The 17069-nt window shown below is 42.2% G+C and overlaps 1 protein-coding gene across 1 annotated transcript in view; it reads left to right on the top strand.

Moving 5' to 3' along the window:
• Positions 1-17069, top strand: part of LOC122806893 (A disintegrin and metalloproteinase with thrombospondin motifs 7-like) — a 2879604-nt gene that overhangs the window by 47422 nt on the left and 2815113 nt on the right. Inside the window, exon 2 of the mRNA XM_044077696.1 lies at positions 2016-2377. Coding sequence (XP_043933631.1) covers positions 2016-2377 — 362 coding nt within the window. The remainder of the gene's footprint in view (positions 1-2015; positions 2378-17069) is intronic.

The raw sequence follows: 17069 nt of genomic DNA, 5'->3' as shown, positions 1-17069 counted from the left end.
GAAAGCAAAAGACAGCCACAGACATATTTACCTAAACCATGCTTTAGTTAAAGTTACTGAAACAATACATCAGCAACTGACTGTTCTTATGAATTTGTAGGGAATCTTCTCGCACTCTCATCTTAAATTTTGCCTTGAACATGAAGTAAATGGATGCTAATCAAAATCATAGAACATGTTCACAGAAAAGCAAAAGCTGGATTAAGAAATGACAGAGGCATTGTTAAATTGGCATGTAACAGAATTAGAATACTGTCAGTCATGCCATACTGACACAGAAACAAAAGGCCTTACATATCAGCAATCAATGACTACCATGGGTGGATGCATTCCTTCTGAATTTGTATGCTCCCTCCTCGAAATGGTTGATAAAACATGGTATTTCTGTTGCTAGATTTCTTGAACAGACATGGGGTCTCTCTCTCTCTCTCTCTCTCTGTCTTTGAAGCTGCCTCTAAGGAGATAGCCTGGGTGGGTATGAGGATGTGCACAAGTCCTTGGCTGGGTGCCGCACACATGGAATTGTTACCCGAAGATGACTGTTTGTGACTTTAAGCCACATAATGAAAAACTCTTCTTGTTTGTGCACATGCTGCTAACAGCCCTTTAGAGTATTTGACATTGTTGTGGGCTGTGGGTACCATGCTGGAGAGGTTACCACATACTGACTATGTAGTCTTATCAAAGCAGAGATCAGCACTTATGTGGAAAATATTCAAGATGTTTGGAGGAGCATGATATGCCAGAATATACCAGAGCAAGCAAGCTTGTTTGTTTCTCTTGTCTGAGTGATTCTGCAGAACACTTAGTATATCTACCCCTGGGCAGATAAGAAATGCATTTTAATGAGAGTTGGTATTATCTAATTGTTTTCATCCAACATGTCATCTGATTTCTGCAAAGCAATATAGCATAAGATCAGTAGCCTCTTGAGTCAGAAGAGTGGATCTGAGTAACTAAATAAATGGCTAATCTACAAAATTGGATGCTGCATAACAAAACAGTGCCTTGTAAAAATAGTAAATGGCCACACTAATATCAGTGTCTGTATGGACTTTTTTGTTTTTCAGGACTGGATCTGAGTTCTTTAAGTACCCTCTATGTAGTGTGTGGCCATGATGAACATTAAGCTCTTTTTGCAGCTAGTGTACTACTGGAAACGTGTAGCAGTGCTGCTTGTGGGCTTTGGTTAAAAACGCTAAAGTACGTTTGAGAAACTTTGCGAAGCATTCTCATGTTTATCTTTGTGCTGTTCAGTTCACAGCTACACTGCTAGATTCCCAGCTGTGCTCATCTAGAACCTTGGATGTTTAGGATATCATTCTGTGCTGCAGTACTCTCTCACTTATGACACAACCCAGGATTTCTCTACCCTCCACAACCACAACCAGAACTTGCATATTATATTTGACCTGTTTACTTCAGTGCATATGAATGGAAAGCTTTGCTAGAGAACAAATAATATTGCTCCATGTCATCTGCACGATTGCATCTTATACTTACTTCTTCTTCCCTTAGCATCTGTACTTTGCCCTTTTGAATCTTCACTAGTTTTCACTTACCGGCTTAGGTAAAATACCTAATGCCTAAGTTGTGCTTTAATTGAACAAGTAGTCTCTCCTGTTACTGCAGAACTGGTAGCCATGACCCATCACGCTCTCGTTGTCCTTTCATCTAAGCCAGTAAAATATTAGACTTGCAAACAATAACACAAATCAATTTTAAGTAACGTCACTGCTGAATTTACTCCTGTATAAAAACATAAAATAATGCATTAATTATAATTCAGTATTTTCTGTTACATTTAGTTGCATTTAAACATTATAATGGGATTTTCTGTTGATGTTTTTAGTTATTTAACTTGAGGGTTTTGTGTCAGTAACTAACATATAAAATATTACATTTACTGTATGTTAATTCATTTGTATTCTAATGTAACCAAATGTTCTGTCATGGTTGCATCTAAATGCAAGTATTGCTGAATATTTCCTTGTTTTTTATTTCTTTTAAAACAGAACTTGACCTTGAAGGATTTTTAGACTTTGAAATTGTCTATCCTGAAAAGGTAGATGAATATGGCTTTTCGGTATCCAGTCATTTGTCTCCCAGTGGTAGCAGAATTTATAAAAGGCACCTGAACTCTATTCCAGATTCTCCTGTTTATTATAAAGTACACCATAAAGGCCAGGACTTGAGATTTAACATAAGTGTGAGCAGAAGTCTACTTGCTCCTGGATTTATCACTGAGAGACGCCGTGGAGGAGTTGCCCGTGCCAAGATTCAAACCCATACCCATGGATTATGTCACTATAGTGGGAAAGTAGAAGATCCAGAGCTTCATAGTGGATTAGCAGCTATCAGCACATGCAGTGGAATGGTAAGCATTAATGACATAAAAACAAGAAATACGAGAACTGAAAAATACAGGCATAATAATATTTTTAATATTATTCTGAATTGTTTGGTTATATTAAACTGTTAAAAATTATGATATAAGTTAATGGTCTGTACAATACATAAGTGTTTCTAGAACATTCAGCACATTTTACTACTAATTTGAACTACATGAAGCATTATTCATAGACTGAGCTTTTGCTAGCTGAATGAGAACAGAATTGCATGTTTCCAGGAAAGATGTATATGATGTGACATGGAAAGGATTTGTGTAAAGGAGAAAATGTAATTGTCAAACAAATCTAGAATTTGTGACACTTTATTAGAAGTGGTTACACTGAACAAAGGAAAACTAAATTCAATTGCTAGTAACGTAAAAGTGTGATAGCATAGAAGTGTGGAACAAGGCAATGAAACAGTGCTGCAACAAAATGGTACATATCATATACGTAAACATGACCTTTTCTCCTCAGGAAGAGAAAATCTGTATGTAATTCTTATGCAGATTAAATTGTTATTTATAGACTCCAGTGAAGTCCAAAAGATTTTCATCATTATGTCTTTATTTATTTACTTACTTTGATTCCTTTTGTTATAACGAGGACAGCACCTTCCCCTGGTTTTTTTTGTACACTATTCCTCTTTCTCATTGTTTCTGTCACAATCTCAGGACATTGTTTTTTCAGTTAAAGGTATTACCACAGCTTATTGCTTAGACTGGAAACATTGGTACACATTAATTTTCCATTTTTTGTACTATCCATTTTGCTGGCATCCGTGAGTGTTACCTTTACATTTTTCCACTTTTACCGGATCCTTTCATGATCTGGTTACCTCTGTTTTTGATAACGCACTTCACGATCTTATGTAGTGGATGAAAAATGCCAGGATTTCTTTGATGCTTTTTTGTACATTCCATTTTGAATTCTTTCAATGCTCACTAATGAAACACTCAAAGCCAATAACTTAGGATTATGTTTCCTATTACAGACAGAGCCAAAACGACACATAATAAAGCCAAAAACCATGAAAAGTGCACCAGATATTCATAAATTCAGTAAATCCTGTAATGTATTGCATAGTGTCATCCAGGCCATTGATATGCAGCTTCTCCAAGAATATAATCATGCTTGTTAGTTGCTGACGTTTCCCTCAGTAGGTCTTAGTTCTTCTAGCTTTCCCAACACTGCACTAGTTCTTGGCCTTCTTGTTTGTCAGTCCTGTACAAAAAGATAGAACATTTTCTTTTGTGGCAGAGGAATCACATGGTTGCAAAAGTGGTTCTAACAAAGAGACCAGTTGAGTGGCTTCTATACCTTCAAAAGAAATTGGATAAACTCAAAAAAGCAGGAAATATTGAATATTCTGATGTAAATCTAAAGTTTGGAACTTTTGAAACCCAACAGTAACCTGTGCAGTCTTCCTATGCTCTAAGCTAAATCTAATCAAACTTTCTGACTTGAGGCTCTGCCTTTACTTCATATAATGACCAGCATGCCTTGCCCCAAATGAGCAAATCCGTTTGCAGTCTGACCAAACTAGAACTGTCTAATAATCCTGTGCGGTACTGCTTTATGAATACATTGTACTGTGAAATATTATGTTGTGTCTGCCAAAAATATGCCTAACTTTAAAACTGAGGGTCACATACCTGCATTTAAGGACTGGTCCATAATGGCAGTTAGCATGCCTAAGGTTTGGATGAATTTGATTCAGAATAATTAAAATGAAGCTACAGTGGTCTTTGCTACACTCTGGGCTTTCAGTAAGTTCAGCTTATTGTAAGTTAATATTCATTGTAAGTTAATATTCAGTGTTATGTTTTAAAAGAAAAAAAAAAGAATTATGTCATATAAATGGCATGCCATATATTCATCTGAGATATCAAAGGCTGGAGAACTGCAGTTGCCATCTGTAAGTCCCAGCTTTGTATACTGACCATTGCTTATGGTAGTGTTAACATGGCATTAAAAATATTAGAGATGCATCTGCAGTCCTAACATATGGGTTGTCCTGCCTCAGGCAGCCCTTCGGTCGGCCGGATTCCAAAGTCTGGGTCTGGCCTCGGCTGATGTCGCACTTCACCCGACGTCATAGCTGCTGTTTATTGGGTGTAAAGGCATCAGCTGACGCCATTTTCCTCAGTCTTTCTTGCCGCACGGTGCCCGAAGCAGAAGCTGTTCGCAAGTGCCGGTCGGTCAGATCCAGAGATTTCTACTACCGAAGACTTCTAAAAAGCTAAGTACCCCGTTGGGGACTCTTTCTTGCCTCAGCCGATGTCAGACAAAGTAAATAATTGTTTAACTTGTGGGAAACAAATACCTCATAAGGATTTCCACTCTTACTGCCTTCCTTGTTTAGGCCCAGACCACAACGTATCAGCTTGTCTAGCCTGTGCTTCCTTCAACCGACGGACACTTAGACGTCGGTCGGAGTTTGCAGAGGAGTTTTTTGGTCCCGCTTTTGCATACAAAATGCCGTCGGAGACTCCGACTACTCATTTAGCTAAAAAGCGCAAGGAAAAGGACCGACACTCGCGGCCCGCAGTTTCGGCTGAAACCACGGTTAGGCCGACCGCGAGTGTCTTGGTTTCGGCTGAAACCGAGCCTCCGGTTCTTCCTTCGGCCGAAAACATGCCTCCGATAGCCGAGGCCTCACAGAGCATGGTTGAATCTGCTACTGAATTTACTGCTACAGAAGCAGGCACCCAGGATTTGTCAGACACTATTCCTTTAGACATATCTACCCCTGCATGTGGGGCTGCTAGACCCCCTGCTTCTATGTCTATCAAGGCGTTTGCCAGGGCTAAAGCAGCTAAATCTTCTAAGGCCTTACCTGCTAAAACTCCTTCACATAGGCCTACCTCTAGTTCCCAAATACTCAGCCTGGCTGAGGATCTCATTTCTTTGATCAGGGGATCCCAACCTCACCCAGACAGGGCCTCTCAGCCCCCTCCAGACAAGAGGCCTAGGACTGAACCCCCGGAACCTGTCTCTACAGATTATTCCTCGGATGACTCAGACATTACAGACCCTCACGAAGGCCCATATTCTCCTTATGAGGATTCTGATGCAGAAGACTCCATTCCTTCTGCTTCTCCTCCTGAAGAATTTTCCTTTGGGGAAACCTTGCATGCTATGAGGGAACACTTTCAATGGCAGGGCCAGGATTTTTCAGATTCAAGGAAAAGGCTAAGGACCTTTTTACACTTACCACAGCATAGGCCTTTAGCCTTTCCGCCAGTACTAACAGTTGTTGATGATGCATATAATGATGCCTGTACTGCCCCTGATTCTCTTCCTCCGGCCCCTGCCAAGCCAGACAGATATTACAGGGTCCTGGACACACATTACCATTTGTATAAGGCTCCTGTTGCAGACCCTGAAACCATTTCACAGGGCCCTAAAGGTGTGGCAGCTGCCTCTGCCAAAAACCCTCTTCCCTCTGAAAGGGAATCTAGAGCATTAGAGAGATGGGGTAAAAGGTTTATACTTCTGCTACTCTTTCGGCCAGGGCCTTGAACTGTCAATTTCACATGATTCAGTACCAGGAATTTTTGTTAGACCAGCTAAATAAAAAACTGTCTTCTCCTGAACCTTTAGACCGCAAGTCCCTTCAGGATTTGGTACATAACTCTCAGCAGGTCAGTAACCATTTCTTAAAATGTGGCTATGATGCACTGGAGGCTTCCTTTAGATCAGCTATGACTGGAACAGTGATTCAAGGCATGCCTGGTTAAAAGAACAATCCTTACCAGACCATGTTAAGTCAAAACTCCTAGATGCTCCCATGGAGAAACAAAGTTTGTTTGGCTCCCCTGCACAGGAGGTTCTAAAGAAGGTGGAAGAAAAAGCAAAATCTGTCCAAACAGTCAAGGATTTTTTACAGGTCCAACCTCCGAGGTTTAGCAGAAATTGGCCTTCGAAGAATTGGTCCTTTCCAGACAACTCCAGAGCGCAGAGAGGCAGAAATAGATGCCCCAGAGGCAGAGGTCAATCTAGGGGTGCCTACAGGGGACGTCAGTGGCAACCTACCAACCAGAGGAGTACTGCCACAGATTCAACTACAACCACTTCCACGGGGCAGACACAATGACTTGGCTCTAGGTCCGCCTACCAGGGAACAACTTGAAGCACCCTTGGGCGGAAAGCTAGCTTTATTTTCCGACAACTGGCATTACATTACAGGAGACAAATGGACTTTACAAACAATAGACAAGGGCTACAGGTTTCACTTCCACACTCTACCAAAAAAGAGAGGAATGCCAAACCTACCACCAAGCCAAAAAACAGACGCTCTAAGACAAATCAACAACCTACTAAAGATGAGAGCTATAGAAGAGGTACCACCTATGGAACAAGGCCAAGGATTTTACTCCAGGCTTTTCCTTGTACCAAGAAAAGAAAATCAATGGAGACCTATTCTAGACTTGTCCGCACTGAACACATACCTCATTGTTCCAAAATTCAAAATGCTGACCCTCCAGCAGCTTCTTCCCATGCTGGGCAAGGAGTCTTGGCTGGTGACTCTAGATCTCAAGGAGGCATACCTGCACGTCCCTATACGACCAGATTGCAGAAGACACCTCAGATTTCTTGCAGGATCAGAGCATTATCAATTCTCAGCATTGCCTTTTGGCTTATCTACTGCGCCCAGAGTATTCACGAAATGCCTGGCATCAGTAATTGCTCATTGCAGGCTTCAGGGAATTCAGATTTATCCATACCTGGACGACTGCCTAATACAAGCGGACAACAAGACAAAATTAACAAAAGATTTGGAAAATGTCATACACCTGTTGCAAGCCTTGGGATACACAGTCAACATGCAAAAGTCAAGACTTGTACCATCCCAAAGGATAACATTCTTGGGTGCAGAACTGGATACATCAACTCAGATGGCTTTTCTCACAGAAGAAAAACAAAAGCAACTACCAGCCTACTTCATGACATTAACAACACAAACTCGGCTTACTGCAAGGAAAGTCCTGCAAGCCCTGGGCTACATGGCATCCTGCATAATATTGGTTCCACATGCCAGGCTGCATATGAGAAAGCTACAATGGTACCTAAGGAATGTATGGTCTCAACACAAGCACAGTCTAGAAGCCCAGATTCCAATAATTCCATGCCTGAAGCAAGAATTCCTGTGGTGGGCTCAGGCCTGTCAGTTGAACAGAGGCTTGCCTTTCCACAAACCTCATCCAAGCCAGACCATCACCACGGACGCCTCAGACCTAGGATGGGGGCACACATGGTGGACAAGTGTATTCAAGGCCTATGGACCCAAGACCAGCTGAATCTACACATAAATCTAAAGGAGATGCTGGCAGTGAAACATGCGATCCAGGCATTCAGACCACTCCTTCAACAGGGTCATCTGCTGATAAGGACCGACAATACCACAGTCATGTGGTACATCAACAAACAGGGAGGTACACATTCATATCCTCTATGCCGGATGGCAATGGACCTGTGGAATGTGACCCTGAATCTCAACATTCAACTTCAGGCCAGATTTGTACCAGGAAAAGAAAATTCTCTAGCAGACACCTTAAGCAGAACTACCACGGATGCTCACGAATGGATGCTGCATCCAGATATCTTCAAAGCCATAACAAAGAAATGGGGACTACCAGAGATAGACCTGTTCGCCTCCCCACACAACCACCAATTGAAGAAATTCTGCACAAGAGCATACCACCCACTTGCTTGGAGGGTGGACTCCCTTTCCTTCAGCTGGAAAAACCTGACAGCATATGCATTTCCACCTCTTCCCTTGATGTACAAAGTTCTACTGAAGATCAGAGAGGATCAGCCCAGGGTAATCCTGATAGCTCCAGACTGGCCGAGGCAACATTGGTACCCGCTACTGAGAAGCCTGTCTCGGACACACGCATGGCCTCTACCTCTATGTCCCTTACTTCTAACACAGGACAACTACAAGATCCTACATCCAAACTTGAGAACACTGCAGCTAGCTGCTTGGAATATTGCATAAAATAAAATAACCCAGGCTTATCCCAGAGGGTTAAGGACATTATCCTGGAGGCACACAGACCCTCCACAAGGAAGACTTATTCAGCCAAGTGTTAAAGATACCTCATTTGGAGTGCAGCAAAGGGAGAAAATGTCTCATTGGCAAACATAGCACACATCCTGGAATATTTAGCAGAACTGTTCCACAATGGCCTGTCTTACTCCTCCATTAAGATTCATGCATCAGCAATTTCAGCAGAATACAACATGGATCCTCCTGTCTTCTCTCATCCTCTACTCAGGCAGTTCTTGAGAGGAATCAAAAATGTAAAACCTCCAAGAAAACCACCTTTACCTACATGGGATCTCAACTTTGTGCTGGAAAAGTTAACACTTCCCCCTTTTGAACCAGCAGCAACAGCAGAATTACAGTTCTTGTCTTGGAAAACTGCTTTCCTGCTAGCAATCACTTCAGCAAGAAGGGTATCTGAGTTACAGGCATTAATGGCAGTACAACCCTTCCTTACCTTCCATCAGGACAGAGTCTCTCTGAGAACTAACCCTACCTTTATGCCAAAAGTGGTCTCCAGAGTATCATTGAACCAAGCGATTCATTTACCTACATTCTTCCCCAACCCACAGAACAGGGGAAAGACTGCTACATACCTTGGATGTGCACAGACAATTACGCTACTATCTGGACAGAACTAAGACCAGCAGAAAAACTGACCAGCTTCTGGTAGCATATGCAACAGGAATGCAAGGAAAAGCAATTTCAAAACAGACAATCTCAAAATGGATAGGAAATTGCATTCGATTTTGCTGCTCTTTTCATGGAAAGACAACTCCTGAAAATATCAGACCTCATTCCACAAGAGCTACAGCCACCACTACAGCTTTCCTATGAGGAGTGGCTACCAAAGACATTTTAGAAGCTGCTACTTGGAGCTCCGTGCATACATTTGCCAAGCATTATAATCTTCCCTTATATTCTAGATCCCGAGCAGGTTTTGCAACTGTTGTTTTGCAAAGGATCTTAACTACACCATCTTTATCTTAGTGCCTCCTCCCCCAGTTTGGCTATGGTATTCTACCCATATGTTAGGACTGCAGATGCATCCTTGAAGGACATAGTACAGTTTTGTACCTACCATAAATGTAGATGTCCGATAGGTATGCATCTGCAGTCAGGATTACCCACCCTCCTTCCCCTCTGTGGTATTCCTAGGGTATTTACCCCTCTTTTAGCTAGCTGGGGGAATCTATTATGGTGTATTTGTTTGTATATATGTATATATATATATTTTTATATTGTTTGCTCTCTACTGTTTGGAATTATTTGCATTTATCCAAATTTAGCCTTCCTAGAGGGCACCTGGCATCTGGGGCAAGAAACACTGAGGAAAATGGCGTCGGCTGATGCCTTTATACCCAATAAACAGCAGCTATGACGTCGGGTGAAGTGCGACATCAGCCGAGGCCAGACTCAGACTTTGGAATCCGGCCAACCGAAGGGCTGCCTGAGGCAGGACAACCCATATGTTAGGACTGCAGATGCATACCTATCGGACATCTACATTTATGGTAGGTACAAAACTGTACTTTTCTTTGACCGATCAGTTCTGTAGAATACAGGTACTTATTAGTCTCTCTGAATGATCTGCTCTGCAGAATGCAGATACTTCACTTATTTATTATTGAGTTGCAGGTTGACATAATGGTTAAGGTTTTTGCCTTATAAACTGAAGGTGCAGGATTTGATTCTCACATGGGGTAATTGGCTAGGCTTAAAATGGCTCACAAGGGCAGTTAAACTAGTACTAATTTATGAACTATGAACCTATTTGTCAACTGCTGTGTAGTGATTTAACACTATTAACTCAAGAGATATAAGTTGATAACAGAAAGTTATACATATGTATTTAAGAATTTTAAAGTGCTTTATCCAAAAGAAGGATCAGTTGTGAGAACTTTAGATGTCCTTACATACACTGCTGCAGTATTCTTAATAGATGGGATTGGCTGACGTGGAAGCCCAAACATCTGAGCAGTCTACCAAAGACTACTTGTTGCTCTTAAAAGGTATGTCATAGGTTCATAGGTTCATAGGTTCATACTAGGCTATCTGCCCAAGGGCATTTATAAGCCTAGCCCATAGTTATGTGGCTTTCGCCACCCCTTTAGTTTGAATAAAACTATGCGTATTATTTTGATGTGCCTCTGTCAAGCAGTGACACTGAAGTAATCCCTGGGGTATATCTGCATTGGTCAAGATTCCTCTTGAACAAGGCCAGCGAGGTGCTCTGCCTCACATGTACCGGGATTTTGTTCCACAGCATAGGGAGTCTCTGGGTGATGAATCTGTCCCTCCAGCACGTTCTATTAATAACAGTGTCAAGGTTTAAGTCTCCCGCCCTTGTGGTTCTGAGGGATCTAGATTTTTTGAGGTGAAGCATATTCATCAAATCTGGGTTTGACATGGCCTTATATGTCAGGCACAGGTCACCTCTGAGCAAGCGGTATGAGACTGAATAGAGCTGGAGTTCTTTCAGTCGGGCAGCATAAGACATATTTTTGAGACCCTTTATCCTTTTGGTGAGGAACTTTTGGGGCCTTTCCAGCTGCTGCAGGTGTCGGGTCAGATACATTCCGAATGGGGCATTGTACTCAATCATAGGTCTAATGAGTGATGAGTACAGGGGGACGATGACCTCCCTTGATCTAGATGTGAATCCCTTCATGATCAGGTGGGCAATGTAGAAGGTTTTCCTAACTACTTTAGCAACATGAGTGTCAAACGAAAGGCTACTGTCAAATGTCAAATGTCACCCAAATGCTCTTTGCGTAGCATAGGGCATAAAGGTGACATTTATGCCTACCGTAATTGAAAATTCCTTGCCGCCAGTCTGAGCGCATCTTTTTACTGTTGGTCTGATTACTTACATCCATTTTCTGCCAGTTGAATGCATTTTCATTCTCCAGTGACCTACCCACGCCTGTTTGCTGACTTCTGCTGCAGTTGCAGATAAGTGCCCGTGTTGGGGATTTTGTTTTTTCTTACTTTTTTTTGTGCTTCTTGGCATTGATGTCATCCAGGAAGGGTAAATGCCAATGTGGGAGACAGATTCCCCATAAAGACCACCATGATACGTGTCTTTTTTTTGTCTAGGAGCTTCTCGTGACCATACTCTTGTCCTCTTTGTCATGCGTTCCTTCTGAAAACCCTTCGCAGTGACTTTCTTCCCTTTCATTGTATCTTCAGAACCAGCATCTTACGCTTCTTGCTAAAGATACAATGTAATGAATCTCCTAATCCGAGGGTCAGCCATTCGGGAAGAAGAAGATGAAAAAGGTACGACCGGAATCTTCCACTGTTCAGCCCCTGCCAGGTGTTTCTCCTGAGGTCGTTACAAACCCCGAGGCTCACCTGGCTGTGTTGTCAGATTTCTCTAATGTGACCATGTTGGAGGCCTGTGAGTGTCCGACTGGCAGCACATCCAAAGAGGCTTTGCAGGTGCCCTTCTTGGACATTCAGGAAGAACAAATGGTTTATTTTTTCCGGGGGGGGGGTCTAGATGATTTCCTCAGTTTTTAGTTGGGGAAGAAGTTCCTATGATGATTCACGACTGCTGTCTTGGGTTTGTGCCATCTCAGTTTTGTGGGGGGGGGGGGGGTTCCCTTAAAAAAGAACAAAAAAATGAAACATGTTTCTTCTGCTCCTAGGGATCCACAAAGTGAGTGACACACCTTCACTTGGGGCTATTTACTGCTTTAATGTCCTTAAAGCCTCCTCAAGGGGTTTTAGTTCCTGGTCCTCCTTGGTCCTCTACTCCCCTTAAAAGGCCTAGAAACCACGATTCTTCTAAGGACGAGTCAGATTTGGATAATTAAACCCTGACTTATCTACTCATATTCCTTCTCCTTTAGACTCTGAGTCAGAGGATGTGGAATCTATTAGTCCAGATGTTCCTCTTGAAGAAATTTCCTTTGGGGACACATACTCTAGGATGATGGATTTTTTAAAGTGGGATTGTGCTCAAGTCTCTGATATCCATAAGAGGTACTATGAGTTGCTGCAGTTGGAATGTCCTAAACCTGCAGCTATTCCTCCTGTTTTGGCTGCTTTTTCAATGCCTCTAATGCACCTGATTTTCTGCAGTTTCCTCCCAAGAAGCCTGACAGGTTGTATAGGCTGCCTGAGGATTGTTCTTTCCTATATAAATGTCCTGCTGCTGACCCCTCAGTCATGTCTATAGCCTCTGATAAGCCATCTCAATTGCTTCCTTTACCCAAGTTATTGTCTTCTGACAAAGATAGCAGAAGTATGGATAGGCTGGGTAAGAAGGTTTACACTTCTGCTAATTATCAGACCCCTGTGTGTGTTGGCTTTTTTTTCTCAGGCCTGTCAACTTATTTCTGATTTTCCAGACTCTGAGGGTAAAAATTATGTTCTTTCCTTGCTAGGGATTTCCTCTCAAGTCATTCATCATTTTATTAAATGTAGTTATGATGCAGCAGATGCCTCTTCTAGGGCTGCTGTTTTTGATTTGGTTATGAGGAGGTATTCTTGGCTTAGGCTTCAACCTCTGCCTGATGATATTAAACCTAAGTTTATGGATGCTCTGGATTCTAAACTTTTGTTTGGGGAAGTTGCTGCTGGTTTGTTTAAGTCCCTTCAGGATAAGGGTAAGGCTTTACAGAAACTTAAACATGTGTTTGTTTTTCCTGTGCCTAAATTTCAGAGAAACTACCCTACTAAGCCTGCCTTTGTTCATAGGCAATCCCACACTTCTAGTAAAGGTAGGAAGAGTGGCAAATGGGCTCCTCCTGCTAAGGCTATTCAGTCTTCAGGGACTCCAAAGCTTTCCTTTCCAAATAGACCAGGTACTGTATGACTGTCCGTCTCTTCCCAGCCACATTCCTGCTTATCTTCACCTTTCTCTTCCTGTTTGGCTTCAGATCACTCAGGATTCTTGGATTCTGTTGATTATTCATCAGGGATACTTCATGGTGTGGAAATCCCATCCTCCTTTTATGGGCATCCCTCAGCCTCCTCGGGAACAACTTCCCTTTTTCTTAGAGGTTCTTCAAAATCTCTTGACTCAGGGAACTATTCAAGGAGTGCCTGTGTCCCAAAGGGGGAAAGGGTTCTACTCCAGTCTGTTTCTAGTACACATAAAAGAGGGCATTTGGAGACCTGTTGTAGACTTCTCTCATCTAAACATAAAAATACCTTCCTTTCAGATGAAAAAAGGCAATAGTTCAGATGGACACTCCCGGTCAACAAATGTAAAATAAAATAAAAATAAATAAAATGTTGTCCCTTCAGATTCTGTTTCCTCACATACTGCCTCAGGCTTATATGATGCATCTGGATCTCAAGGATGCTTATTTCCATATTCTGATCCATTCTCCTTTCAGAAAGTTTTGCATTTCTGTGTTGCTTCCTGGCATTTTCAGTTCTCTGCTTTGCCCTTTGGCCTTTCTACTGCCCCATGAGTGTTCATCAAATGCCTTGCTCCTGTGATTGCTTTTTGCAGGCTTCGAGGAATCCAAACATTTCCTTATTTAGATGACCTGTTGATTCAGGCATCCTCTCCAGAGACCCTTTTGCAAAATTTTCATTTTGCATTTCTCTTCTTCAGAGCCTGGAGTTCACTATAAATTTCAAAAAGTCTTCTCTGACTCCTTCTCAGGATCATGTTTTTCTGGGTTGCAGGATTCAGACAGTACCAATGCTTGCATCCCAGCCCCTCCAAGGCCTTAACTCTCATTTCTTTCTTTCAAACTCTTCTTCCTCTGGTTTCCATTACCGCTAGGGAGTTGCTGAGTGCCCTGGATTTCTTGGCATCCACCATTCCAATGCTCCCTGTGGCCAAACTTCGCATGAGAAAGTTTCAGTGGCTTCTGAAGTCAACGTGGCTCTAATATGTGCATCCTCTAGATTTTGTAGTTTCTCTTCTTTCTTGTCCCAGACAGGAACTTCACTGATGGATTCAGCAGTTGTATCTGAATCCAGGGGTCTCTTTTCACCCCCCTATTCCCTCTCAGGAGTTATTCACACACTCTTCAGACATGGGATGGGGGGGTGACACTTGGCTCCCTAAAATTACAGGGGGTGTGGTCATCTTGTCAGTAGAAGGAGCACATCAGTGTCAATGAGATGAGAGCTCTTATGCTGGCTCTTCAGGCCTTTTATCCACTTTTCTCTTCAGGGCCTCTCAAGGTGTTCACATGCAATACCTCAGTGACATGGTATATCAACAGACAGAGAGGAATAAGATCTTATCTTCTTTGCAGGTTGGCAATTCTGGTATGGGATCTTGCTGGCAAGTATCATGTAACTCTTCAGGCAGTTTATATCCCTTCCTTTCAGAACATTATGGTAGACACTTTGAGCAGGTCCTTCACTCAGTCCCATGAATGGATGGCTTCACAGGGATGTGTTTCTAGACATTATCCACCGGTGGGATAGTCCTCAAGTGGATCTTTTTGCCTCCCCTCTGAACAGCCAACTTCCTCTGTTTTGTTCCAGAGTTCCAGGTCCTCTGGTGTGGAATGTGGGCACCCTCTCATTCTCTTGGAAGGGGATTTTTTTTATGCATTCCCTCCCCTTCCTCTCATTCTGAAAGCCCTGTTCAAGATTCAACAGGGTGCTCCCAAAATCTTGTTGGTGACTCCCTTCTGGCCGCAACAGCAGTGGTTCCCTCTACTTCTGCATCTAGCCTGGGGCAATCATCACAAGTTACCTCACAGATTGGATCTAATCACACAAGACAAGGGATCTCTCATCCATTCCCACCTGTACACGCTTCAACTGACATAGTGTATGATAGGATTTTGATTACTCACAGACACCTTTTTTTTGAGGACATGCTGCAAGTCTTGCAGGAGGCCAGCAAGCCTACTACTAGGAAATACTACTTATCCAAATGCAAGAGGTTTTCTATTTGGTGTCTCTCATAACCTGGAACCACTTACTGTGAATGTTCCTTTGGTTTTCCCTTATTTGTGTGAGTTGCTCAGTGCTGGTTTGACTTATTCTTCTGTTAACGCCCACTTATCAGCTACCTCTGCTTGTCTGCCTTTTTCTCATCCTTTGGCTTTTAGATTTGAGGTTAAGCAATTTCTTAAAGGTGTCCTTAATATCAGACCCCCCAGGAAGCCTGTTCCTCCTCCCTGGGATTTTAATTTTGTTTTGGAGAAGTTGACTCAGGCTCCTTCTCAGCCTGCTGCTTCAGTTTCCTTGCTACATTGTTCCTGGAAGACTGTTCTTTTGTTATCTCTTACTCTGTCAGATGGGTGCCTGAGTTACAGGCCCTTATGGCTTGTCCTCCTTTTTTGATTTTTCACGAGGACAGCGTGTCTTGCTAACTAACCCTTCTTTGATGCCTAAGGTGGTTAATGATCCATCACTGAATCATTATATTAGTCTGTCTCCCTTTTTCCCCTGTCAGCAATCTGATAGTGAGAGGGTGCTGCATACTTTGAATGTGCATAGGCAACTCAGGGTTTATTTGGATAAGACTAAGGGTATTAGAAAATCTGATCAGTTGTTTGTTTCTTTTCATCCTAGATCTTTAGGACTTGCTGTATTCAAGCATACTATTTCTTCTTGAATTTCTAAGGCTGTTTACTTTTGTTACACTTTTCTTGGCAAGAGCCTCCCTTCTTTAACTAAGGCTCATTCTGCTAGAACTGTGGCTTCATGTGCCTTTTTCAAGGACTTGGATACTAATTGTATTCTTGAAGCAGCTACCTAGACTTCTGTGCAAACCTTTACCAAGCACTACAAGTTGGATGGTATCTCTAGAGCTAGAGCTGGTTTTGCTAGTGCCATTCTTCATGGCTTTTTAGGGGACTCTTCTGCACCTTTCCCCTCCCAAGTTTCCTCTTGCACTTTAGCACTCTCCCATCTGTCAAGAATACTGCAGAAGTGAATGTAAGGACATAATACAGTTGTGTAAAATCTTACCATAATGGTAGATGTCCTTGCCTTCACTGCTGCAGTATTTGCTCCCCCCCTCCATCACCCTAGTCTTTTTGCCTTCCTGGATGTATAGGTTACCTCTTAGGTTTCTTGGACTGTGTTTCTACTGAGGCATTCATTTCTGATTATGGTAGCCCTGAATGTCATGTTTATGCCCTATGCTACACAAGGAGTGTTTGGCTGACATTTGGTGTACCTTTTAAAAGTAACAAGTAGTCTTTGGTAGACTGGCCGGACGTTTGGGCTTCCATGGCAGGGAATCCCATCTGTTAAGAATACTGCAGCAGTGCAGACAAGAACATCTACCATTATGGTAAGATTTTGCACAACTGTACTTTCTTTTACCTTGCAGGGATTCTAATGGTGTTTAGAAGTCAGTCAAGCAATAAATAAATGCATGTGTATATACATATGTTATGTCAGGAATGGGGGTGACACATGGGTGAAAAATGTGAAATTGTTTGTTATGGAACCTAGCTGTTCTTAGCTTTTAATTGAGACATGTTTCAAAACTGTCTGACAAGTGAAATTATTTTGATTTTTGGGAGACTTTAATTATTTCAGAATTTGTGTTAAAATACTGCTTTTTGGATTTGCATGTAGTATTCATCTTTGCCATTAGAACTTCAAAATGCAACATTGTTTCCAGTCTCTGCATCAGAGTAGTTTATTAAAACTGCATTTTCAGATCTCTTTCACTGTACTGC

This window comes from Protopterus annectens, chromosome 7.part0 (assembly GCF_019279795.1).
Source record: "Protopterus annectens isolate FY-2018-M chromosome 7.part0, PAN1.0, whole genome shotgun sequence".
NCBI lineage: Eukaryota > Metazoa > Chordata > Ceratodontiformes > Protopteridae > Protopterus > Protopterus annectens.
This window is presented reverse-complemented; position numbering and strand designations above follow the sequence as displayed.